The sequence below is a fragment of the Elephas maximus genome, chromosome 6, assembly GCF_024166365.1.
Source record: "Elephas maximus indicus isolate mEleMax1 chromosome 6, mEleMax1 primary haplotype, whole genome shotgun sequence".
NCBI classification, from domain to species: Eukaryota; Metazoa; Chordata; class Mammalia; order Proboscidea; family Elephantidae; genus Elephas; species Elephas maximus.
Window position 1 is genome coordinate 99,625,162 of NC_064824.1, and position 25,701 is coordinate 99,650,862.

Here is a 25,701-nt window from a genome sequence, read left to right on the forward strand (position 1 = left end):
GTAAAGAACATAAGAGGGCACAAAAACAAAACCCAGCAGTATAAGAAACATTAGAAAACTATAGATCTTTCAAAGCAAACAGTACAAAAACACCAAGGACACTTTTAAAAAGGAATACTATATTAGTTAATATCCAGCACTCAAAAGCTGTAAATTAATTTTCAAATGATTAAAAGACATGAGCTTTTGGAGTAAAAATGATCTATGATAAATATAAAACTATAAACTATTACTTAAATTTTTATCATGTTAGATTACCAAAATGACATAGAAGTATAACAGAGTTGAAGCCCTCCATAATTTTATTTTTCAGAGAAGAACCATTGATCTTTGGCATAGTTAACAAAGCTAACACTTCCCTGAAGTGTAATACGTATAGTAACAAAATAGGAAATGTAAAGATGGGGATTTGAAGCTAGAACTCTCTGAGTCTAACCACATGATCTTAAGCACTATGCAATGCTATTAGTAAGAAGGCTAAAAACAAAAGTCCTCTAAAGTGCATGTTCCAGAATGATAAGTAGCATCCTTATTAATTGGGGCTGAGGGGGAGAGGTATGGATTGGCATGGGATATAATTTTATTCCTTTTAACATTTTGGCAACACTTACTGATTTCACACTGATTCCAGGAAAAAAGCCATTGATGACAACATGAACAGAATCTTGCAGCATGGTGGTTCGAAACCTTTCTAGTAAATCTCTCTTAGATCCCAAACCATAAAGCACAATGTTGAATCCCAGGCTGTCAGGAAAGAGACCATTCATGAAATTAAAGTTCAGTATCTCCTTTACCATTTTTATAATCAATCAGTTGCCTTAATTTAAGCTTACAAAGAATAGGAAGAATTGGGGTAGATAAATAACTATATTGATTCCAAACTTATACATGGTAAAGGCACAATTTTATTATCTGTACACCAAGCTTATCATTCCAACTCCTTCAATAGCTTTCTCTTTAGCTCCCATTATTTTTCAAGTGACAGATGCCTGAAGGCAAGGGGGAACATGGCCAGTGCAAGGAAGTGAAAAGTTTTACAGGCTGAAGCAGAGTTTAAATTGATGGTGTAAAATGAAAAGGTAAGGGGGGGCCAGATCACAAAGGTCTTATTAAATCACACTAAGATGTTAATTAGACTTTACTCTAAAGACAGTGAACATTTAAAAATAACTAAGGCATTAACTGGAAGGTTTTAAGTAGAAAAATAACGTGATCATTTTAGAAAGATCGCACTGGGTATGTATGGGGAACAGATAGGATGGAGGAGCAAAACTAGAGACAATCAGGAAGTTATTTCAGTAATCCAGGCAAAAGATGATAATGACTTGAGTTAGGTGTCATGGAGAAAAATGTAAGGTATCAAAAGCTTTTTAGGAGGTCAAATCAATAGGATATAGACACTGATTAGATGCAGATGTTGAGAGAAAAGAAATTTTTAAGAAAAACTTTGCTTTTTGGCATAGGCAACTATGTAAATTGGATGGTATTCACTGTGGTGGGTAGCAGGGTTAGGTGGGAATAATGGGTTTAGGGTAAGTTATATTTTATGTACGTTGAATTATTTATAGGGTATCTAAGTGGAAACCTCCAATATATATTCAGAAATCCATGTCTGCTTCTGAGGAGTGAGGTCTGGGTTGGAGATACAGTTAGGGGAGTCATTCAGCATACAAAAAGCAGTGGAGGCCAAGACAGTCAATGAGACCACCCAGAACACCAAGCACTAGGGGTCAGTCTAAAGTGCAACTTCATGATTGTCATGGAAGTCAATCAGCAAACAGCATTTATGTGACGCTCTCTAGTAATGCAGGACAGCCTAGAAATAGAAGAACAGAAAAGAGATAACCCTTAAAAGCAGGCAACTAGTAAGGCAAAAGTAGCAGAAAGAAAGAAGGAAGGGAATTCAAGAGGTTAGGAATTCTACTAGGTAGCTGGCTATGAGATCTAGGCTGGATAGCAAAGCAAATCAAGTTATCTCAGAATTGACATCTAGGAGAAAGGATAAGATTAGAGTGAAGAGCTGCTTTATAAATTTATAATGTATAAAATCATAAACAGTTATTGAGAGAAGCTGAGATGCCTGCAGGGAAGGTAGCCATTCCCTTCCCAGAACAACTCTTGGACCTATTATTGGCAAAAGAAAACCAGGATAGACTGTGGGCAATTCTTGCAATTTCTGCATTTTTATTGTTTGGTGGACCGGCCTTTTTATTCGCCCCAGTGACACTGTAATTGAGTATGTGTGTGTATTCATATTGGTGTACATCTTAAGCACTTTGTTTTTTTTATATTAATAAAACTGCTACGTTTTGATTTTAATCACTCTAACAGAAATTTAAAATCTAACCTGAGGCATTTGAAAACTGATAAAATTGGAAAAAAAACGGTCTAGGAAATAATTTCAAAAATGGTAAAATAATGTTTATAGAACAGAACTCAAAATTGTGAAGGTCTTTGGTATATGTATACAGAATATATACATCTACTAAAAGATATATATATTCTTTCATTTCAGAAACTCGTGGAAAACTGACTAAAATTTAATTGATATATTTATTAATCTTGACATATTAGAGTTTAAATATTTTTATGAGTAATAACTTATAAAAAGGTTATTTATTTTACCACTGGGCTACCAAGTCTGATATACTTAGAAAGCACAAATTTCTTAAAATTGTAGAATTCTGAGAAGAGTCATATAATTATGTGAAATTTCTACTTGACTCATAAAATTAGAAAAATAGCTATTTTTAATATATATCATTTATTGTAAAAAGAAAAATATTACATTGTTTTCCTCTTAACATTAAGATTTATATAAATATATCACCCTTTGTTTTACAAGGGTTTGCAATGACTGTAATACTTACTGTAACTGCAACATCCACTTATGAAATAATTGCTCATATTGTTGATTTAGTTGTCTAAGTTCAGCAGAAAAGGAAGGAGAAACTTTGCTCAATAAGTTACGCAAAGTTTGCTTAAAAAGAAAGGAAAGAGGGGAAAAAATCACTCTCAAAACAAATACATCAAGTCAATCCAAATGGAAAATATCTCCCTAGAGGCAGAAGTTAGAAGTCATTAGTAGAAACATGCTTTGATCTGGGTGGTGACGTGTGCAGTACATTAACTGAATACACACACCACTTCACATATGATTTACCTATTTGTTTTCCTAAGTTTTTCTTTAAACATTCTTTTTGTCATCTTGTTAATAGTATAAATATGTAGTAACAATGAAGAATTTGCTATGCTTTGTCTAGAACTATTTACATGATTATAAATTCCAAATATAAGGCTTTAATTGCTAAAAAGATCATTACCATAGGAAATGATTAACCCTGCCTCCCAGCTTTGACCACAAATCCAGATAGACTTTAAAAAACCTATGGATTTGAAAAACTGTAAAAGCATAGAGTAACAGTACAATATTAATTCTTGAGAAAACATTAAAGTTTCTTTATAATTTACCGTTATCGCTAGTAAAATAAACATACCACTGATTCTCTTCCAAAAGCTATTTTGACAATTTTTTTTTATCTTTTGTAAGTACGGCAAAGTTTTTACCCTGCAATTACCATGTTCTCAAGATTCTACCTTTAAAGTAACATAGTCTTTTAATTCTGAAAGCTAGGCTTGCAATCAACATTCTAGGCTTTCTGACCTGTATAGTTTTCACTTATCCACATGCTTAAAGAAAATAGGACTAGCTCTCAGTAAAACTTCTAAATAGGTAGTTTTAAAAATCTTTGTCATTCCTTTCGGAATTTATTATGTTGTTGTGTGCTGCTGAGTCGATTCCAACTCATAGCGACGACCCTCTAGGACAGACTAGAACTGATCCATAGGGTTTCCTAGGCTGTAGTCTTTATGGTAGTAGATTCCCAGGTCTTTTCTTTCCAGAAGCTGCTGGGTAGGTTTGAATGGCTGACCTCTCAGTTAGCAGCCAAGAGCTTAACCACTGTACTACCAGGGCTCCTTTGCCCTAAAAGGGTAGAAAAAGCTCTAATATCCCTTCCAGTACAGGCAGTCCCCAGGTTATGAACGTCCAACTTACAGACAACTAGTACTTAAGAATAGACTGCCATAAAGCTTGTTATATATAAAACTTAAGCCAAATTCATACAATAGTTCGTAATAACGAATGCATGCACTACCTTGTGACGCTCATGAAAACACTGCAGCTTGGAAGTGTTTATATGTTTTATATGCACAGAAAAGTAAAATATATACTATGTACTAAGATAAACATTTGACTGACACCAAATAAGAACCGTATGTACCTGTTCTGACTTACCTACAAATTCAACTTAAAGTCAGACTTGGGAACAGATCTCGTTTGTAACCCAGGGACTGCCTGTAGTCATTTACACAGGATTATCCAGAATACTCAAAGTGTGAATGCTGGAACGTTTTATTATCTAAAAAAATCTATGCACTTTCAATTCAAACTTAGCGTCTGTGAAGAATTGCACTACTGGCTCTAATTCTTCCCCCTTCCCTGTAATCATACCCTTTGCCACATGACTTTGCAGTCCCTCCCACTAAAGGGGTGGAGTATAGTTTCACGCCTCTTGACTTTGTTTTCAGCCACATGATTCACTGTGGCTACTAGAATGAAGGTGGTAGTGATAATGTGCCAGTTCTGAGGCTGGGCTTTAAGAGGCCTTGTGTTTTTCCACTTGCTCTCTTGACTCTGCCATTGCCATGAGAACATGCCTTGGCTAGTCCACTGATGAAAGCAAACATGACAAATAAATGCTTATTGCCACACGTCAATGAGATTGTATTTGTTAACTATTTCCACAATCACTGGAAGGCCTTCACCTCTCTCATTGTCATGAAGTGTTTCTTTCATCCTCCTGGAGGTCTTTTTGCCTCCAGGTCCCTGAACTCCTACTTTGACCCTACATTCATTTATCCTTTTCCCATTTTACTTCTACAAAAATATATGCACTAAGCAGATGTTAGCATCATCTCTTCCTTGGAATAAGCTGGCTTCTTGACTTACATTTTCAGCTAGCTAGTCTCTGATCTGAGTCTTAATACCTATGAACCAGGTAACAAAAAACACAGTACCATGTTATCAGGTCATAAAGACTTACCTATAGCCTCCTCTCTCTTTTCTATAGCTAGTCCCAAACTAAAATTCCTATGTCAAAAGTCTTGGGCACCTTAAAAAATAACACAAGTTCTGAGTAAAAAAATCTTGGTACTCTCTGAGCTAATAATAATCTCTTCTTTACTCAGATTATCAACTCCACCTCCTATAGAAAGATTTCCTCTCTTAGGGAGGTATCAGTCAAAATCCCAACTAGTACAATTGTGGGGTATTTTTAGTAAAATGAGCACATGGAACCACAGTATATAGTAACCTCATTGTCTTACCATAATGGGCAGGTTTCCCATAACATCATTTAGCAGAATACTCTCTGCTGTTTTGTAAAGTTTTTTTTTTTTTTTTGTAATTCAGAGGATATCAGGCCACAGTCTTTATGACCAGTGTGAGAATTAATGAATAAATGAGTTAAATGAATAACTGAGATTAACAGTAGATAGATATCAATGAAACTATGGCCCTTATTATAGACCTTGGAGAAATGATAAAATAAGAGAAAAAAATATAGTTTTCTATGCCAAAGAGAACTCTAGTCCAGTGAATTATCTACCACTTATACAACAAAATAAATGTGCAATAATTTTTTCACATTAATTGGTATTCACTTGATCAGTACAAGAATTCTGCTTGTGTAGCCTTACTCTTCAAATCCGTTGCTCATGTAGTGTATTTTTCAGCTTGCAATAAGAAAGGTTTACAAGTTACACTCCTTGCAACATACCTGATCCAGTTTTGCTCTCTTTAGTTTCTGGAGTGTTCTATCAGAGGTTAAAACTTTTGAACTGCTATGAGCTTCAAAATACTCTTCTACTAAGTCATTCTGAAAGTGGAGAGAGCAAAGTCAGTTCTTAGTAGTTTTAGACACCTGTTTTATACCAAAACTAGACAGTAAAAACAGTGTAAAATAGAACATATGAAATTCTTTGATAGATGGTATTTTCTTTTTAAGGTTAAGGACCAAGCATATTTAATTCCAATAATAGAACTGAGTAACTCTTAGGTTCATAAAGGTTAAAGAAATGACTAAATTGAAGTAATCTGCTCCTAAAAATGATTCCTAAGTGCCAATTTATAATCTCCACTTGAGTTAAAAAAAAAAAAAAAAGATTTTTATGTATCAGGACTCATGTTTGCTTCTCAAACAGTCCTAGCAAATTGTTTACTATTAGTACAGTTAAAGAACTGTGAAAAATGGGGAAGAAATCAACAGCAAGGTAAAAAAAAGACCTGCCTACTATTCCAGTAAAATGGCCCACTACTTGTTCTACTTTCTATCTCTGGACAGAACTAATCTCCAGGGTGGGAGGGAAGGGACAGGAAGATACTCAAGAAGTAGGCTTCCTACATCTGCTCTGAACCTTTACACAGAGTACTAGGATAAAAAGCCTTTTCTCAGTGTTCTTCCAAACAAGTCAACATGGGTCTATGGCCACATCATTTATTACATACACCGACTTAAACATATCCCCAATGTTATAAAACCAAAACTATATAAAAAGATATAACTGAGACGTTCTGCCTCCAATTGTCTAATCAAAAGTCTACTTTTATACAACTGAATTGAGATGCCACTTTTAGCATAAACTAAATTCCTCGATATATCTGTGTCTATTTTTGGACATTCTATTCTGGTCTGTCTGTATAGTCATGTATCAATACCATACTTTTTAATCATTGGTGCCTTGTCTCTAAATTTAAACTTTCATTTGATTAACTAGAGGCTCAAGGAAAATTCTCTTGTATCCATTCTAGATTTTCAAGTGCAAAGTGCGAACCAGGTTACATAGAAAGGGTTTGTACTACAGGTAGGAATAGAAAAATTTACATGCAACCTGAACATGTTCAGTTTCATTAGCTGCCCTAGTTATAATATTACAAATCCCTGGGTGGTGCAAACAGTTAATGTGCTCAGCTGCTAACCAAAAGGTTGGAGTTTTGAGTCCACCCAGAAGCACCTAAGAAGAAAGGTCTGGTAGATCTACTTCTGAAAAACCATCCATTGATAACCCTACAGAGTGTAGTTCTAGTGTGACAAACATGGGGTCATCATGAGTTGGAGTTGACTTGACAAGTTTTTATTCTTGCTACAGGATCCAGCATTCTATATAGTTTTCTAGATAGACATGTCTGATGTCCCTTGCATTAGGGGCTGCTCCAACTTTACTTTCAGGGGGGAGCTCAGATGTGGAAAAGAGGAGCTTGCTCTATACAGACCAAGGGGCTTTCATGGTGCATTCGTATATATGTTCATTGTGTCCCTTAGAGTAGCCCCAAATCTGTTGCTCTGCATCATTTCTCCAACACAGAAATATAAGTCAGAGCTTTCCCTCCCTATAAGAGGACTATAACACACTATGTATCCCAGATAATTACACTCAGACCTGATTTGTATGTTCCCTTACTATAAACCCAAGACAATCCAGCACGTGACCCATGTGATATCCCATAGCACTGTCAAACTCTGTCCCAGAGAGGTGTACTACAGTTTCTGTAATAGCCTATAAACCAAAAGCAATTTGGGCCATCATAGTTTAGCAATCAAAAACATTACAAAGACCAAATACACTACCCAAATTCCTAAGTTTTACAAGTCTTCCTAAATTTTTATCTTCCTAAGGTAACTGGTTTCTATCAATTAAATAAAAAAGTATTTCTGTATAGGTATTGTAACAAATTACAATGAAAACAAAAGAAAAAAATTTATTCATGATTACTATCTTGCTCTAGTCCTTTTATTTAAGTGACTTTTGGTTATAATGGCATACATAATTTTGTATCAATTTTTTCACTTGGCAATTCATGAATTTTTCATGCCACTGTATAATTATCACTTTTAATGTTTATATACCAGTCTACTGAGTATATATGCTATAACTTACTTAACCATTTCCCTATGGATGGACAATTAAGTTGTTTTCAATTTTGTATTATGCATAATGTTGCTATGAACATCTTTGTGCACATCTCTCTGTTGTCTACAGTGTTGAACATTTTCCTATGTTAGTTTATTAACTGAATTTTTTCTTATGTGAAATACCTTACATTTTCCTTGGGGGAAAAAAGGAAGGCAGAAGTTGCTATAAAAGCTTATCTTGGTAATATATAAAGAACTCCTACAAACTGATTAGGAAAAGACCAATAACCTAACAGAAAAATGGACAAAGCATGTGAATAAGCAGTTCACAGAAAAGGAAATACAAACGGCTCTTCAACATATAAAAAGATGCTCAGTTTTACTCAACTAAGCAAAGTGCAAATTATAACAATACTGGGATAAGTTTGGTAACACATTTACTTGGCAAGGCAGCAAGTAAACAAGTATTTTCATACAGTATAAATTAAAACAATAACTATGGAGGATAATTTAGTAATATTTATCAAAATTACTAAGGTATTTATTCTCTGACCAAGCAACTTATCCTGCAGATAAATAAAACACATGTAAGAAATGACTATGTACAAGGGTTATTAACTGCAGTACTGCAGTGTATAACAGCAAGACTAGCTACGACACACTGATGTCCATCCATCCATATCAAACCCATTGCCGTGGAGTTGATTCTGACTCACAGAGACCCTACAGGACAGAGGAGAACTGCTAGAAACAGTAGAAACCCGTAGGGTTTCCAAGGCTATAATCTTTATGAAAGCAGATTGCCACATCTTTCTCCCACAGAGCAGCTGGTGGGTTCAAACCATCAACCTTTGGTTAGCAGCTGAGTACTTAACTACTGTGCCACCAGGGCTCCTTCTGTCCATCCATAAGGACTGGTTAAATAAATTATGGTATATCCATATGTATATAGACACTACGCAGGGATTTAAATTAAAAAAAAAAAAAAAGGCTAATACAGAAAGATCTTCAAAATGTACTGTTAGATCGAAAAGCAAAATGCAGAACTGTGTGTATAGTACATCATCTTTTGTATAAAAGGGAGATTAAGTAAGAATATATATACTTGTTTATATATGCAAAAAAAACCTTTAAAAGGATACATTATAAAACAACAGTGTTCACGTACTGTGGGAGGTGGGGGCAGTGGGCACAGGTGAGGGAGGGAGAGTTTTCAGTGTGTAGCTTTTAACTTTTTGAAGCAGTTTAACTGTATGAATAGAACTATTGGAAAAAGTAAAACTTTAAGTTACTAGGCTCCTAAGCAAATCAATCACTTTGGTCTTCTTTTTTTTTTTTTTAGCTCTACAAACAAATGTATTACCACTGAGGAGGGGAAGACATACTCAACTGACAAAGTAAGATATAGAAGAGGCTATAAGTAGAATACTCACTTAAAACATGAAATACCTTACATTTTCCTTGGGGAGAAAAAAAGGCAAAAGTGGCTACAGAAAGCTAATCTTGGTAATATATTAAGAGGCCTAAGGAGCTCCTAAATAGGAGCTAAAGTTAAAAAAAAATAACGATGCTAACCCTAGTAAGTTTATAGTAAAAATGATACACTCATGCTGTTGATGTCACTGTGAACTGGTACAACTCAAAGCAGCAGCAAACTGGGAAACACATGCCATGCACTTTTCTACCCTCATCTCAGTCCTGGGCTTTATTCTATGAAAATAAGTCAAGAGAGGGGAAGAATAATAACAACATAGGTATTGATTCATTACCTACAGCAGTGAAAATAAAAAACAACATAAATATTTCAAAATAGAAACTTAATTAATGATATTTTGGTATTAAAACGAAGGTTATGTAAAAACATGGAAAATTTTTAAGTACAAAAAGAACATAAAACTGTTTTTCACTAAGATTTCTATTCTAAAGTATAAATATATGCACTTATTTGAAGACTGGGAGAAAACATTATAAATGAAAATGAGATATTTAGAAAGACTGGATTATAAATGACTTCTGTTTTTGACTCACAGCGACTCATAGCAACCCTATAGGACAGAGGAGACCTGCCCCATAGAGTTTCCAAGGAGCGCCTGGTGGATTTGAACTGCCAACCTTTTGGTTAGCACCCATAGCACTTAACCACTACACCACCAGGGTTTCCAATTGCTATGAGTCGGAATCAACTCGACGGCACTGGGTTTGGGTTTTTTTTTTGGTCTGTTTTTGAAATTCCTGTATTGAACTGTTAATTTGTATAGTAAATTGAAAATGTAAGAAAAAAGATACAGTTCCTATTCTTGAGGAGATTCTATATTATAGGCTTATATGATAGAGATTCATTGCAATATTTAAGAAAATGTACAGGGCTACGAAAATAGAGGACAGTGAACAAGGCGGGGGGGAAATAATACTGGACTTCCCCACATTTGGCTCTCTTATCTCAGAGTATCCTATCTTTGAAGTATTACACTATTTTTTATTTAAGGTTAAAAGTCTCCGTCCTGACTTACTGTTTTATTTCTCTTCATCTTCTTAGAAGGTGTTACTTTGCAAACAGGAGCTGAAACTACTCTGTTCTGGGCTTGGATCTTTTGGCTCAATACGACTTCATTACTGTCCTCTTCATATTCCTGTGCAACTCTTTCATCATCCTCTGAGTTGGAAGCAGAATACTCACTTTCACTGTCAGAATGAGAACTTGGAACTGTAGAGGAGAAAAAAACACTTGGGAATATTTGACAAGAGAAAGATAGTGGAGTAATGTGGGCTTTGACCTAACAGAGTTTGAATTCTGGTTTTGTCATTATTTGCTCATGATTTCACTAGAGCTAGTTACAAAAAATCTGAGGATCAATTCCTCATTTGTCAAATATGGCTAATAGTGCCTAACTTAATAAACCATGTGAACATTACACTGAAATGTTTGTAAAACACCTGACAATGCCTGACACACAATAGAAATTGTGGCAGAAACTGTCAGCTGATACCTAATTCCATTGTCCTTCCCTCTTCCCTGTTAAAAGAACTCCAATTCTATAAAATGTGGCAATGTGTCCCACCTCAGGCGATGAATCATGGCAATTGTCTTTTCCTTTTGCCAGATATTTGCTCTCCCAGCCTCTCTTATAACTAAGACTGCTATATATAACCCTTTGGTTGACCCATGAGAATTGAGGGGAATTCTGCTTCCAGATATAAACGGTATAATTTTTAAATAACCACAACCACCTCCACCACTACCCAGAAATAATAAACCTAGTTTTACACTAATCAAAATAAGTATAACTAAGACAAAGTATAAAACTATTTTTAAAAGTTAACTTGGAAAATATGAGTGAAATAACTTTCACCAAATCAGTGTATTTATTTTGAATAACAGATATATTTCAGGAGTTACCTAGAGTCAGTATATAACAAGTATAGATACTAACTAAAAAAACTTTTCTTTTTAAAAGCCTTGATTTTATAGGCATAAATAGCTCAGCAGATTCAGATCTGTACTGGCTGCTGTCCATGGAAGTGGCAGGAGGCACCAGGAAATGTTTCCCTCTTATTTACATATATATCCTGCATATACATACATATGCTTGGTGATGATTAGGAAGAGAAAGGAAATTCTCCTTGTCTCAAAAAGGGTTTTTACATTCTTATCAGATGTAAAATAATAATAGACATTGCAAATATTATCTTTTATGGTTTCAGATATCTAATAATTTAGGATTACCATCTTTACGCTGATTAAAAATGCAAGATTAACAGCTCTATAAAACCCATGCCTTGAAAGGCAAGGGCTAAACATGATGCCCTGGAGTTTGACTGGATTTCACAATGTTAGCTGATATTATCGCCAGGGGCCAAAACCCCAAGAAAGCGGTTGATATTCAGAAACATAAAGGTCAATTATTTATTTCCTCCAAAGCTAAATATTTACAAATCTCAAACCATTTTAATTACCCTGAAAGCAGAACCTGTGTGTGTTTACTTGGTTTTGTACAGCATTCAGTACAAATATGAATATTTAATATTATTTTATTATAAAATTTCTAAATAAATCAAAAGAACTGCCTCCAAAGTGTCTCAAAACAAACCAAAAGGAGAGATGTTTTAACAGACTTCAATACCCATTGACTATAATGTGAAAGACAAAGTGCTGAGTGTTAAGTTAAAAAGATACAGTCACTACCCTTAAGGAATCTAGTTTAATTGATGAAATCAGTATATCCTTTGTCTCATGAAAAGAAATAGCAGTAAGTAGCCATAATAATAATTACAATAATAAAAAATAATGATAGCTAACACAGCTAACACTTGTTAAGCACATATCAAGGTCCACTACAATAAGCATTCTGACATTCTTTAATTCTCATAACAACTGTGAAGCTAGTACCATTATCCCCACCTCACAAATAATAAAATTGAGGCATAGAGAGCCCCTAGTAAGGGGTAGGAAAAAAAATAAAACTAAACACCCTAACTCTAGAAGCTGAACACTTAAACACTATTGCCCCTTATTTAGATGTTACCTTTTATAAAAACTTAGTGTAAAAAGAAATACATACCTATTAATCTTTTCCTTAGACCACTAGATTTTGTTGACAGAAATTCACTTTTGTCACTGTTCTGTTTAAAAAAAAAAAAGCACTATAGTTAAATAGTCAAATAATCATAATGACATGGAAAATTAATGACTGGTCTGAAAAAGGCTAGAAAAGAAAAATATTTTGCTTTAAATGAGGAGCCTCTAATTTAAGATTTTAGGAATATAAAGACAAATGAATTTGTTGGGAAAAAATAACAGAGTAACAAAAACAAACTCCAAAGAATTCCTAGAGTGATTTTGGAAACCATATTCTAAAAAAAAAAAAATATTCTAGGGCACTTGTAAAGTATGTAGTTAAAGAAAAAAAAACATAAGTACATCAGCCTTGTGAACCACTTTTCACACTCAGATTAGCAGAATATTAAAAAAAAAAAAAAGGTAATAATATCCAGAGTTGATGAGCATGCATGGAAATGGGCACTCCCACGTGTATCAGAAATTTATTGGTGTTAAAGTATTATATTCTGTAAGGACGAAACAGGTATTTATACTTTTTATTTCCATAATTTTAATATTAAATTATTTTACAGACATATAAAGTAAAAAGTATGTCTTCATGTTTTTCTCTTCCTTACAGAATACTTTAATACCATTAAATTTCCAGCACCTTAAGATGCCCACTACCATACACGTTACTTTTTAACAGTATTAATTATAACCCTGGTGGAGTAGTAATTAAGAGCTATGGCTGCTAACCAAAAGGTTGGCGGTTTGAATCCACCAGGTGCTCCTTGGAAACCATATGGGGCAGTTCTACTCTGTCCCTATAGGGTCGCTATGAGTTGGGCTCGTCTCGATGGCAATGGGTTAATTATATATAAAACGTATCCTGTGTTCTGTTTTGTTTTGCCTCATGAAAATATGACAGAAACTTAAGTCTACTGTCTTGTGATGAACTGTTGGTATTAGTTACAAATGTCAATAAAATTTGATTTGGAAATGTTTAACATTTTAGATCAAAATTCTCCAAAAATTTTTTAATATTTTGGTATCTTGACCCAGTACACATGTGCAATATAACTGTGACAAATTATGATGAAACAATACTTACGAAATAAGAAAATTTCTGTTCTACTTCATTTTTTAAAATGCAGGTCACGTCCTACTAAACTGAGACAACCTGCACCCACACAGCTTAATTATCAGGTTTGAGAACTGAGAGCAGCTGTGTCAAAGTAACAATTTGTTTCAGAAAAGTCTTCCTCAAGAAGATAAGGCTATATACAAATAAATAACTTCAGTGTTTGCTTCAGGAAACTTCTGCAAACTAGTTTTGCTGAACAGTTTGCTCATTTGGAAAAACCATTCTCACATCAGGTCAACAGATTACTCACCAGGGCAAAGAGCTTATCAAATAAGTTTATCAAGACTCAGCTCAAGACTCTTTCCTCACTCTGTCCACCAATCCTAAAATACTGTGTTGTGAACTTTGCCCAATCAGTTTCTCATTTTAAAAGACACTCTTTAAACCACTGGAGCCCAGATCCCAAAATCCTATACCTATCCTCCCCTGAACTCCCTCTTCGATGACACTACCCTAAGACTTTGTCATGTAGTTATTGCAGTAGGTCTAATAAACTTAGCTTTGTTTGATCAACAGGTTTTCTGGAGGTCTTTTGAGGAGTTAGCAACATCCACTAATGATTCTGATGTATAACTTGAAAAAGAATGCTTTAATATATCCAATTTCTTGATTGGATTATGAAAATGAGTTTTATTCTTTTAAAGCAATATAGTATACAAAATAAAATACAGGGAAAAAAGCATCCTTAAAGACAAAGGAGGCTCTGCCACTTCTAATCCCACACCTCTACTGAAACCCATTGCCATCGAGTCGATTTCAACTCACAGTGACCCTACAGGACAGAGGAGAACCGCCCCATAGGGTTTCCAAGGTTGTAAATCTTTACAGAAGCAGACTGCCACATCTTTCTCCCACAGAGCGCCTGGTGGGTTTGAACTACTGACCTTTCAGTTAGCAGCCAAACACTTACCCATCGTGCCACCAGGGCTCCTATCCCACACTCAGACTTGCCTAAACAAATGTGTCTGTACAGACATAACATGTCTGCACCAGCCTTGAATATCTATACTCAACACTCTTATCCAGATGTGTTTAAACCTATAGCCACCCAGCTCTGGACACACTCACCACTCACATACCCAGTGCCCTGAAACACCAATGCCTAGGATTCTTCCATGTTCATATGGGCTTGCCCACACCCAGGCAGGTCCATTTGACAAGGCATGATAGAAACAAAAACCACAAAAATACAAAAGAGGGGGATATTGTCAATTACTTTCAGCAACCCTGGATGAATTTGCCTATTTTACAGCCAACTTAGTTTTCAACTGTAAATTATAAAATGATAGATTAATGAATCAATCCCCAAGAAACAACAGAACAGTACATATAAAAGCAAAACAAAATAAAACCCATAAAATTTCCAGGCCAGCTCTACTAAGTTGAAAATACCCAGGGGTATTCTGACATAGCAGAAAAAGCACGACAGTTGGGTCCAGTAGACCTGGCTTCATTTTCCAGCTTTTCTCCTTCCTAGTTGGGTGAACTCGGGCAAGTCACTTCACCTTTCTGAGCCTCAAATTCTTCATCTATAAGGTACGTATTTAATTTGACAATTACCTGTAAATTATAAAGCACTATATAAATTAAGAGATGAAATGGGTATTTTTTATAATGTCTTACTTTGAAATACTTATGTTTTTGTTTGTTTTTAGTCAACTGCTTACCTTCAGCTGAACTTTGTCTGAAGGAGAATGGCCTAAAGAATGAAACAAAAAGCCATGACTTACTACAAGTCCTTCACTTTTCAGCATGGTTTAGTTTTATTAAAAGCAAAGTTGCAGCTTCTACATAGAAGTGGCCATATATCATTAAATTCTCAATTAACTGCATCTTCACTAGAGGCTGAATTTTCACTATTAATTTCATGATTATTCCCATTAGTGGCAGCTATTTCTTGTAATTCTGTAGTATTACTATAATTAAAAAAAAAAAAGAAGCCTTTTTCATTGCTGATTATTTAAAAGTGTAATGTTTAATTTAATTGGAATAGAATATTCAAAAATAGCTGCCCAACAACTCTTCACAAAATATAAGACTTCCAAATCCCCAAAGCCTTATTCAAATGGTATTTGCCAAAGCAAATCTTTCATGAACATTTGCCTAACTCAAGCAAATGACAATGGGACTTTAAGAGTGTTTGTAGTTGGCCCTGTCAATTCGCACAACTTCATTTGGCACAGGTTATTTTCCCTTTTTACTGACTGCTGAATGTAAGTATTATATACTAAGGCATGCAAATTAGGGTATTAACTGCATTTTGTTGAATGAATTTACTAAAATATGTAAAAATTAGACAAGTAAAATAAATAACATTCTATAACTTGAAGCAACTGTGAAAACTCTCTTTCAAAGAACTGAGGTAAAGTCTTACCCTTGCTACTTTGAGGAATGTTTATTGTTACTTCAGGATCATCCTTCAAATTACACGAAATGCTTTTTCTTGGTGTTTTTGCTAGTTCTGAAGCTGTAAACAGACATATTAAAAAAACATTTCATGGACAACACCAGATAAAGAGGGAAATAGCCTTATTTCACTTACATAAATGCTTAAAAAAAAAAAGACTACCTGCTACTTTTATCAGAAAGATAAATAAACCTACCCATATTAAAAGTACTACTGCATTCTGTGGAAGAGAACTTCAAACTCATATGGAAACCAGGCTTACTGGATCCACTGAGGCTGGGGGGGAACCCCTTAACTGAATGCCTGGAAATAATTTTTAAACCTTGAATGGAAACTATCCCATGAAACCATCATTAAGTTTAACAAGTTTAGCCCAACTAATAAAAAATGTTTGCCTTGCACATACTGTTATAAAAAAATTACCTATACGAGTATTAACCGACAACATTTAATCTAAAGCACTTTAAGGGTAAAAGGGTAGAGAGCCTAAATTGACAATGATAAAACAATATGGGTAGGGACAAAATGGTGATATAATGTGAAGTATGTAACCAATGTTACTGAACTGTTCATGAAGAAATTGTGAATGGATGTGTTTGGTTGTATGTGTTGCCACCGAAAATATTGTTTAAGAAAAAAAAAGAGTACTACTGCTTTCACCTTTATTCAGTCTTCCCAATATCTTCAAAACTTCAATTAGCCACAGGTCTCTCAAAAAAAAAATACAAATCAAGAACTAATTTTGACCCTGCTGCTTCCTTTAATTATTGTGCTCTGGTCCACTCTTCTCCATTGCCAAGCCTATACTCCCTTCTACTTCTTTATCATATATACTCAGGGCACGTCTTTGCTAAGAGGTGAGAAAGAAGGGCCAGAAAGTATCATCTAAAATCAAGTGAAAACTGTGCATAGTTAAAAGTGTACTTTAAAATCTCCTAAATCTATAAAGTATGGTATACTTTATATCAACAACTCTGTAATATGGATGAATGATGCATAAAATATAACATTGAACAGTTGCCTATTTTTTCATGATTTTTCCCATTAGCTCCCATTTTTATACTCCAACCTTGAAAGTGACCCAAGACTCCCTCAATAGTCTCTAAAAATTAATGGCTTCTTCTTTTTCCTTACTCTCCTTAATCCTCTCTATCATCCACCAGGGTTTTCCAATCTTCCCTTGAAATTATTCCTCTCTCTGGGTCCTCTGGCATTATTCTGGTTCCTGTTGGTGCTTACTCCATCTCTTCTTCACTATTCTCATCTTCTCCAACATCTACCTATAGGAATGCCTATGGTTGAGTCTTTGGTTCTCTATTTTTAATGTGGCAAAATGTATAAAACAAAACATTTGCCACTTCAATCATTTTTACATGTACAATTCACTTCTCTGATTTTATAAAGCCTTCCAATCCTTCAAGGTCTATTTCTAGCCCAAAATATTGGTTAGACCAATTGTATTTAATCACCATTAACGACAATGATTAAGTATATCTTCTTAGTTAATACATCTTTCCGGAAGTGGCTGGTTAAATACACCTTCTTAGAGAAGGAGAATATGGATTATAGAAATCAGAAAAGCAACATACCTAGTTTAGCCAGCTTTTCAGAGTGTTTTCTATTTTGAAAAGAATAAACTTTATTCCCACCATTTGCAGCAGAGCCATTTTTCAAGGATTCTGAAAGAAAAAATGTCACACACACTTACGAGAAAAGGCAAAGGAAAGAAATAGAAAATTTAAGTTAAAAAACTTAATATTTGTATCCCTTGTTGCCTTGCAAGGAGCTCTGGTAGTTCAGTGGTTAAGCGCTTGGCTGCTAATCGAAAGGTTAGTGGTTTGAACCCTCCAGCCACTCCAGAAGAGAGAGATGTAGCAGACTATATCCATAAAGAGTTCAACCTTGGAAACCCTAGGGAGCAGTTCTACTCTGTCCTATAGGGTCACTCTGAATTGCCACTGACTCAATGGCAATAGGTTTTTTGGGTTTGGTATTGCCTTGCACAAAGGTCTCTTTTAAAAATACACAGACTATACATAAAACATTAAAATATACACAATATCATAAAGGAAACAAAAGATCACAACAGAGGACTGTACCAAGAACCTGAAGGAGCTGTACTAGAGCTGTGTTGGCTGCTGCTCAAACCAACCTCACAAAGATGAAGCCAAATTTTCAATTCAGTCCTGACACAGAATTGCTCTATTTCACGGTTACAGGCTTAACTCAAAGGTAGCCACTTATTTTTTTTTTTAATTGACGACAAATTACAAATTAGTAGGGAAAAAGGCTATTCAAAGTAGTTGGAAAAATCTAGCTTTTACTAAAGAAAGTGTAAAATTCATTTGCTACCTCTCACCTGACATAAAAAGAAACAAAACTAGTAAACTTCATTACAAAAAAATATTGGAGAATATATTTATGAACTTGGAGTGGAGAAGAATTTCTTAAATACACAACCCACAAACTAACACGCAATTAGACTGGCAAACATTTTTTAAAAATCTAATTATGTCAGTGTTGGTGGAAATGTGGCAAAATGGGAACTCTTATACACTGCCTATTTAAGACCCTAGAAATATACCTTGTAGAAATTCTAGTACATATGCACAAGGAGACATGTACAAAAAGTGATTATTGCAACATTATTTGTAATACAGAAAAACTGAAAACAAATGTAAATGTCCATCAATAAGGGACTTGGGAAATAAAATATGGTATATTCATATATGAAATATTATATAAATACAAATGAACTAGGTCTCTACATGTATCAATGCATAATTCTAAAAATATAAGATGAAGTGAAAAAACAGAATGATATGTACACTGTGATACTGTTTACATAAAATTTCAAGCACACATAAAACATGTTGCTCAAAAATATATGTAAAAATACAAAAATCAGGTTAGAGGAATATGTATTCAATTCATAACAGCAGTTGCCTGTGGGGAGGAAGGACAGAAGAGACTTTACTGGCTACATTTCTTTCTTGAAGCAAACTTGCAAAGTACAATTGTTAACTGAGGGTGTGATTTAAATACGTAGAAGTGCTCTTAATGGAATCTGACTTAATTGGAATTCCCCAATTACCTCTTCAAATAATAGCAATTGATACCCACAAACATTCTGAACACTCATGGCTAGTAGCCTGCTCTCTACTACAGCAGTTCTGAAAGTGTGATCTGGGAAACTCAGATGTTAAAAGTATTTTATAATAATATTAAGATGTTATTTGACTTTCACTCTCAATCTCTCAAGAGTATACAGTGAGATAACCTAGAGATTACATGACATGTGATGATGTCATCACCCTGTAGGTTCATGAGATGTGTGAAGCAGATATGAAAACCCAGCAGTTTTCTATTAACCCAGACATTGGCAAAAATGTAAAACAATGCCTTCCTCAGTAAATTTTTTTGGTTTGGAAATAGTTGGCTTTCATTTTAAAAATACATAATTTACGTTAACTTGTCATGGGTTTATTCCTGGTATTTTTAAATGAATTACTATTTTTTAAATTTCAACTTTAATTTCTAATATAATAAATACCAATAGATATAACTCACATCAATACGAGTTCTATGGGGTTCACGATAATTTTTTTAAATATAAAGGGATCTTGGGACTAAAAAGTTTGAGCACTACTCTTTTAGTACAACTCTGCACAGCAGTTCCCGCCAGCTGATTATGTATGCTGGAGTCCACTGTAATTATTCCTAAACCTATCTATGCCAAAAGACTTTTTTTAAAAAAAACCACCTAATATTTGACACACAGAAAAAAAAAAATGCAGCACACATTATGAAGCAAATAACAAACTGTATACTCACAATTAACCAACCAGAATATTATCAACGAAACTTGTCTACTTGAGTGCACCTTCCTTATCCCTCTCCCTAAAGGTAACTACTTTCTTGAATTTATTCCTTGCTTTTAAAAATAGCTTCATCACAAATGTAATGTAAAAAGCATTGTCTATGTTTGCGTCTTTTCGAGTTGTACCAAAAAAATGACATCATACTAATTAGTCTCCTTTGATTTGCTTTTCTCACTCAATATTATTTCCAAGCTTTACCCACATTATTTTCACATAGCTTAGTTCATCTACTTTGACTGCTATATAATATTCCATTGTGTGAGTATATCACAATTTATTCATTCTCCTGTTGATATTTTGGTTATTTCCAATTTTTACTATCACAGACGGTACTGCATGAATATCTTACCTGTATTTTAGATCCAAGGCACATGCACATGAGTTTATTTAGGGTATATATCTAACGGAATTGTCAAGACATAGAGTCTATGAAAGCTTAACATTACAAAATAGTGCCAAACTTTCCCGAGCAAGTGTGTAAGAGTTCTCACTGACCTGTAATCTGTATTTGCATTAATATTTGGTATTATCCAGACTCCTTAATCTTTGCCAATCTAAAAAATCTAGTGAGTGTAAAATGAAACTCACAGGGAGAGGTATCTTAATTTGCATTTCTATAAAGATTAGCAACAATCTATATGTCCAACAATAGGGGACTGGTTAAATTATGGTTCATCCATATAATGCAATAGTCTCTGTAGCCAATAAAAAACGATAGAGTAGAAGATATTTAACAATACAGATTTTTGCATTCATGATACATTAATTACAAAAAACATGCTATAATATAATCTCCTATTTTACACACAATTATATAAGCCTATCTGTGTACATGCATGTACAGGGGATACACACCAAAACGTTAACAGTTCCATGCTCTCTAAAACATGCATTAACAAGACGGTGTTATTCCCAGTGGAGTGAAAATTTGTTTGCAGGGTGGTGCAAAAAAACCTTTTTTAGATATTACAATGGTTTGTGGCCCTTCAAAGGGTCATAATACATAAACAGATATACAGCATATCTGTTGTTTTAAATTTCATGGGTGGAAATGATTAGGAAAAAAATGTCTAAAAAGGTCTCTTAAACCAATAAAACCAAACCCGTTGCGCTAATGTCGATTCCAACTCATCGTGAACCTATAGGACAGAGGAGAACTGCCCCACTGGGTTTCCAACAAGCACCTGGTGGATCTGAACTGCCAACCTTTTGGTTAACAGCTGAGCTTTTAACCACGGCGCCATCAGGGCTACAAAAGGCCTATTAGGGGAAGATAATGAAAAAAAGGTTGAGAAACACTGTTCTAAAGCACAGCTTCCCAATCAGCGTGCAGAATACAAGAGGTAGGACTGCAGTGTGCTGAGATAATGACCCCTCTGGGATGTGAGGATGCCATTCAGGGCCTGCAAAAAGGGGTGAGATTAGGAATGAGAGGACCTGGAGCATTTGTCCTTGGCCTGGAGCATCCTCCTCCACTTATTTCAGTGCGTCTCCAAATGTCATTTGCTGTGGGTGCTGATATGTGAAAAGATTTGAAGCACTGTTCCAGAGTTTCTACAATATGCATTTTTCTTAATAAGCAACAACGTTTAAGACAAAAGTTTCTCTTTTAAAATATTGTTTTAAATTTCTTAGGCCTGGCAGAATAGGTAGTTGAGAATTCAAAATTCTATTCAGGATATGTCCTAAAAATGTAAGCTGCCTAGCTGGGTACACTTTTAAGAGAATCCACCTTGCCCTCCAAGCCTATTGAGAGGTAGGGGTCATGTTTTATAACACATGACTCTGCCACCATCATAGTTAATGAACTAAGGAGTGGGCACAATAACCCAATATTGTTCATCTGTGGGCTTTCCAATTATATGTCATTTCTATGTCCTGGATTAAAAAGATGAACTGAGCTAAATCCATTCTTGCGAATCTAGAACTGGAGAACTAAAAAACCAAGTTATTTAACACTGGGAACTAAACCAGAAGAATGGAGACTTAAGAAGAAGTGACAGAAAGGTCAGAAGTGGTCATAAATAGTCATTTATAAGCCAAGTATGAGAAAGTAAAAAATATGTATGTGAGAGTATCTTAGTTATTTAGTGCTGCTGTAACAGAAATACCTTAAGTGGGTGGCTTTAACAAACAGAATTTATTTTATCATAGTATAGGAGGCCAGAAGTCCAAATTCAGGGCACCAGCTCTGGAGGAAGGTCCTTGTCTCTTCTGAGCTTCATGTGGCTTGGCACTATCTCTCTTACCTTATCTCTACTTTGCTTGCTTGTTTAATCTCTTTTATATCTCAAAAGAGATTGACTCAAAATACACCCTATACTAATCCTGCCTCATTAACATAACAAAGAGAATCCATTCCCAAATGGGATTATAACCACAGGCACAGAGGTTAGGATTTACAACACATATTTTGAGGGGACATAATTCAATCCCTAACCGAGAGAGACAGGTGGCATAGAGAGAACAGAGCAGGTGCACAGAGATGATATGAGGGAGACCAGGAGACCCGTGACAGGAAAGTCTCTCAGTTTTAAATGTTGTCACAGTTCCAACACCCCTACTGCCCAACAACACTGATTTTTTTTCTTGATCTTTATTTTTTAAGCCAGCTTGAGTGGATCTTACTCCTGGTAACCAGAAGAACTCCAAAATATAATTCAAGCCTAAGAAAATGTTTTAAGTGTAATATGGCAGGACTCTGGCTTAGGTGTAAAAAAAAAAATAAAACACAAATAACACTGGCATGCCTAGGTTTGAACAACACTACTTCCTGGAATGTTCCTTCCAACTATTTCCGTAAAGAACATCAACATAATAATAAAGTTTCTTGCTTTATGAAATCACTTTAAAATTAATTAAAATATAGTGTATCTTTAAAAATCACTTTTAGAGTGGTTGGTCTATAGAGTCCCTCTTTCTAAAAATAATTAAATGCAGGACTGAACTGATAGTTTGTTAAAAAGAGAACTGTGGAGCAAAAATGTGAAGCAAATATATAGCACACCATTGTTTAATCTACCAGACTTTTGTGTATCCTGCAAAGTAATTATCTGCTATTAGCAGAAATATTAGTGTACATCTACCCCCCTCAATACCTGGAATATCTCTTCCCAAAACTTCCACATACTTCTGATCTTTTAGGACTTCCTGGTCATCTTCCTCCAAGTCACATTCCGGCTTCTTTATTATTTTTTTTGCATTGACCAAAAGCTGAGTTCGTTCCTTTTTTAATTTAGCTCCTATAAGTACATTGAAGGAATCAGAACGTGAGAGGTACAAATTCTTTTTAAATATTACGTATACTGTCATTACTTAAATAAAAAAAAAAAAATTCTCTCAGTGTTTTCCCTTTGAGTGATTGAAAGTAGACCATTCTTCCACAATTTTTATAACTAAAATTTAAAAAATCTTCCAAGTGTATGCTTGCATTCCAAGTAACCACACCTTTTAATTACAATGGATAGTTATCATTTACTGCTACTTCTGAGCATTTCATATTAGATAAGGCTTTGTTATTTTTTATTTTTCAATTAAAGTTTGAATAAAGTAAACTAAAAATCAAAGTAGTCTTTATTCATGGCCTTACTAGATAAAATACTTTATGCTGAATCTTTAAAAGAGAAGAACTGTTAAAATATTTTAAAAACTGAAATAATGCACAAGCATTACATAAACTATATAATCATTCAGTACCTCCTTCTCTATCAAGAATGTGATTAAGAACATCATCATCCCCCACGAATCGAACCTCCAGCATCTTGTCTTCCTTTAATTCCAGCTGATTCATCACTGCCAACCTAAACAAAAGCAATAAATCATTCAAAAGTGATGAAGATTCAACCACTAAAAAAGTAAACATTAATATAATGAATACATATATTTGTGTAACACTTTTAAAAGCCTTTGTGTGTTTAAAAGCCTTTTTAAATATTAAAAATATATTGTAAATTACTGTGTTAATGTTTTTGATTGCAGGTAACTGAATTTTATTTTTTCATATGTAAAAAATAAAGGAAGAAGGGAAGAGATGTCTGAGATTTAGGAAAAGCCAACTCTAATCAAGGTAACTAAAATGTAGTCTCAGGAAAACAATTCTTCTTGTAAACAAAACTGTAACCAACCTACCAAACAACCACACTGACATAAAGAGGGTGGTTTTAACACAAGAGTTTAGAAAAGGGGAAGCCAAGCAAACAATAATGGTTTGGTGGATTTTATTATCTGCTCACTACAGAGATATAGTCCACTGGGGAAATCTTGTGATACTTCACTGGTGCACCAAGCCTAGACCAAATAGCCCTCAGCTTTTACTTTTATTGCATGCTCACCAAACAACTTTACAATTATTAATTTGGCTTTCTAGGTATCTTGGTAACTAAACAGTAAACACGAATCTTTCCAATACTTTATTGATTTCAGAGTTCAGTTGGCAAGCAAAAGCTTGATCAACTGTGGCTACTCTGACAAAATTTAGTTTCAGAACTTAAAAAGCTAATGGCCTGAAACCAATCAATGATGATTCCAACACATGATACCCCAAAAATGTAAACCAAGATTCAGAGTGCCCAGTGAATTTTTCCTCTCCCCTTTCTCTTGTAAATCCTGTTTTTGTCTTTTCTCCTGACAAGAGGAACTACTGACTGTGACCCTCAGGAGACAAAGTTATTTGCATGCAGATAACTAAATGGTGCCACGTTTTCTTTTGACAACGGTTACAATGAAATTACCTGTTTCAGTTTTCATTTACCTTTAAAGGTATTACACATTCTGCAGCTGGAAAATTCAGGTAGAATCACCTGTAATTCAAAGAAGAACTCAGCCAGGTTGAGCTAACAGGAAAGCGAAAGTGAAAGGGTAAAATCAAGGAGTCCATGAGTGTCAAGAAACAAGATGAACAGATACATTTAGTCTTTATAAAGCCAAAGTTAAATTATGATGGTATAGTAATGGTCAAAAGATCTTTACTATTTTGGCCTGCAAGCCCTGTAAGTTCTTCTTATACTGAGTGAGATCTGGATATTAGAGAGAGGGGAAAAAAGGACAAAATTTGAGCACTAGGGTCGCTATGAGTCGGAATCCACTTGACAGCACTGGGTTTGGTTTGGTTTTTGGTATGTATTAGACGGAGTCCCTGGGTGGTGCAAACAATTAACACACCAGGGTGCTAACCGAAAGGTTGGAGGTTTGAGTCTACCCAGAGATGTCCTGGAAGATAGGCCGGGTAATCTACTACTTCTCAAAAATCAGCCACTGGAAACTCTATGAAGCACAGTTCTACTCTGACACGTATGGGCTCACTATGAGTTGCAGGCGACTCAACGGCAACTGGTTTTTATGTGCCATGCACAGTTTGGGCTACTTTATACGTATTCTCATTTAACTCTCACAACAACTCTATGAGGTTTATACTTTCCATATAAACATAACACTATCTAAAATCTATACGGCCACTACCAGTAAAATATGCTTCTAGATCGTTTTTCTAGTTATGATATTTTTCCTATTCTAGGGCATCCTGTTGTATTAGAGAAAAAGTTTAATGCATCTATATGACATTTGTATAAAGAAACTAACAGTTTGAGGGGGGCTCTTTGTCAGGTACTGTATTAGGCCCTTTTACGCACACCAGCTCACTAAATCCTCAGACTACTTGAGGTAGGTATTACATATACTGCTATAATTTTCCCAATTTACAGATGAGTAAAGCTGAGGTTAGGTATTAAATTACTCGCCCAAACTGACATTATTAGAAA

The 25,701-nt window shown here is 34.8% G+C and overlaps 2 protein-coding genes across 8 annotated transcripts in view; one reads left to right on the forward strand and one right to left on the reverse strand.

Annotated features, from left to right (window-relative positions):
• Window positions 1-10,597, forward strand: part of NIF3L1 (NGG1 interacting factor 3 like 1) — a 54,051-nt gene extending 43,454 nt beyond the window's left edge. For both annotated transcript variants that reach the window (XR_007517920.1, XR_007517922.1), the window contains exons 8-9: window positions 9,316-9,370; window positions 10,510-10,597. The gene's annotated coding sequence lies outside the window, so the exon portion shown is untranslated. The remainder of the gene's footprint in view (window positions 1-9,315; window positions 9,371-10,509) is intronic.
• The window catches only part of ORC2 (origin recognition complex subunit 2), a 47,110-nt gene that overhangs the window by 18,891 nt on the left and 2,518 nt on the right, over window positions 1-25,701 (reverse strand). For 2 of the 6 annotated variants that reach the window (XM_049887786.1, XM_049887791.1), the window contains exons 2-12: window positions 24,676-24,744; window positions 23,642-23,745; window positions 23,044-23,187; window positions 17,654-17,743; window positions 16,032-16,124; window positions 15,325-15,356; window positions 12,533-12,593; window positions 10,484-10,677; window positions 5,841-5,939; window positions 2,871-2,980; window positions 612-744 (exon numbers count right to left, since the gene is read on the reverse strand). In XM_049887786.1, coding sequence (XP_049743743.1) covers window positions 612-744; window positions 2,871-2,980; window positions 5,841-5,939; window positions 10,484-10,677; window positions 12,533-12,593; window positions 15,325-15,356; window positions 16,032-16,124; window positions 17,654-17,743; window positions 23,044-23,187; window positions 23,642-23,735 — 1,050 coding nt within the window. In that variant the 5' untranslated portion in view covers window positions 23,736-23,745; window positions 24,676-24,744. Of the gene's footprint in view, window positions 1-611; window positions 745-2,870; window positions 2,981-5,840; window positions 5,940-10,483; window positions 10,678-12,532; window positions 12,594-15,324; window positions 15,357-16,031; window positions 16,125-17,653; window positions 17,744-23,043; window positions 23,188-23,641; window positions 23,746-24,675; window positions 24,778-25,701 lie in introns of all 6 variants that reach the window. The other 4 variants (XM_049887787.1, XM_049887788.1, XM_049887789.1 and 1 more) reach the window with 4 other exon arrangements.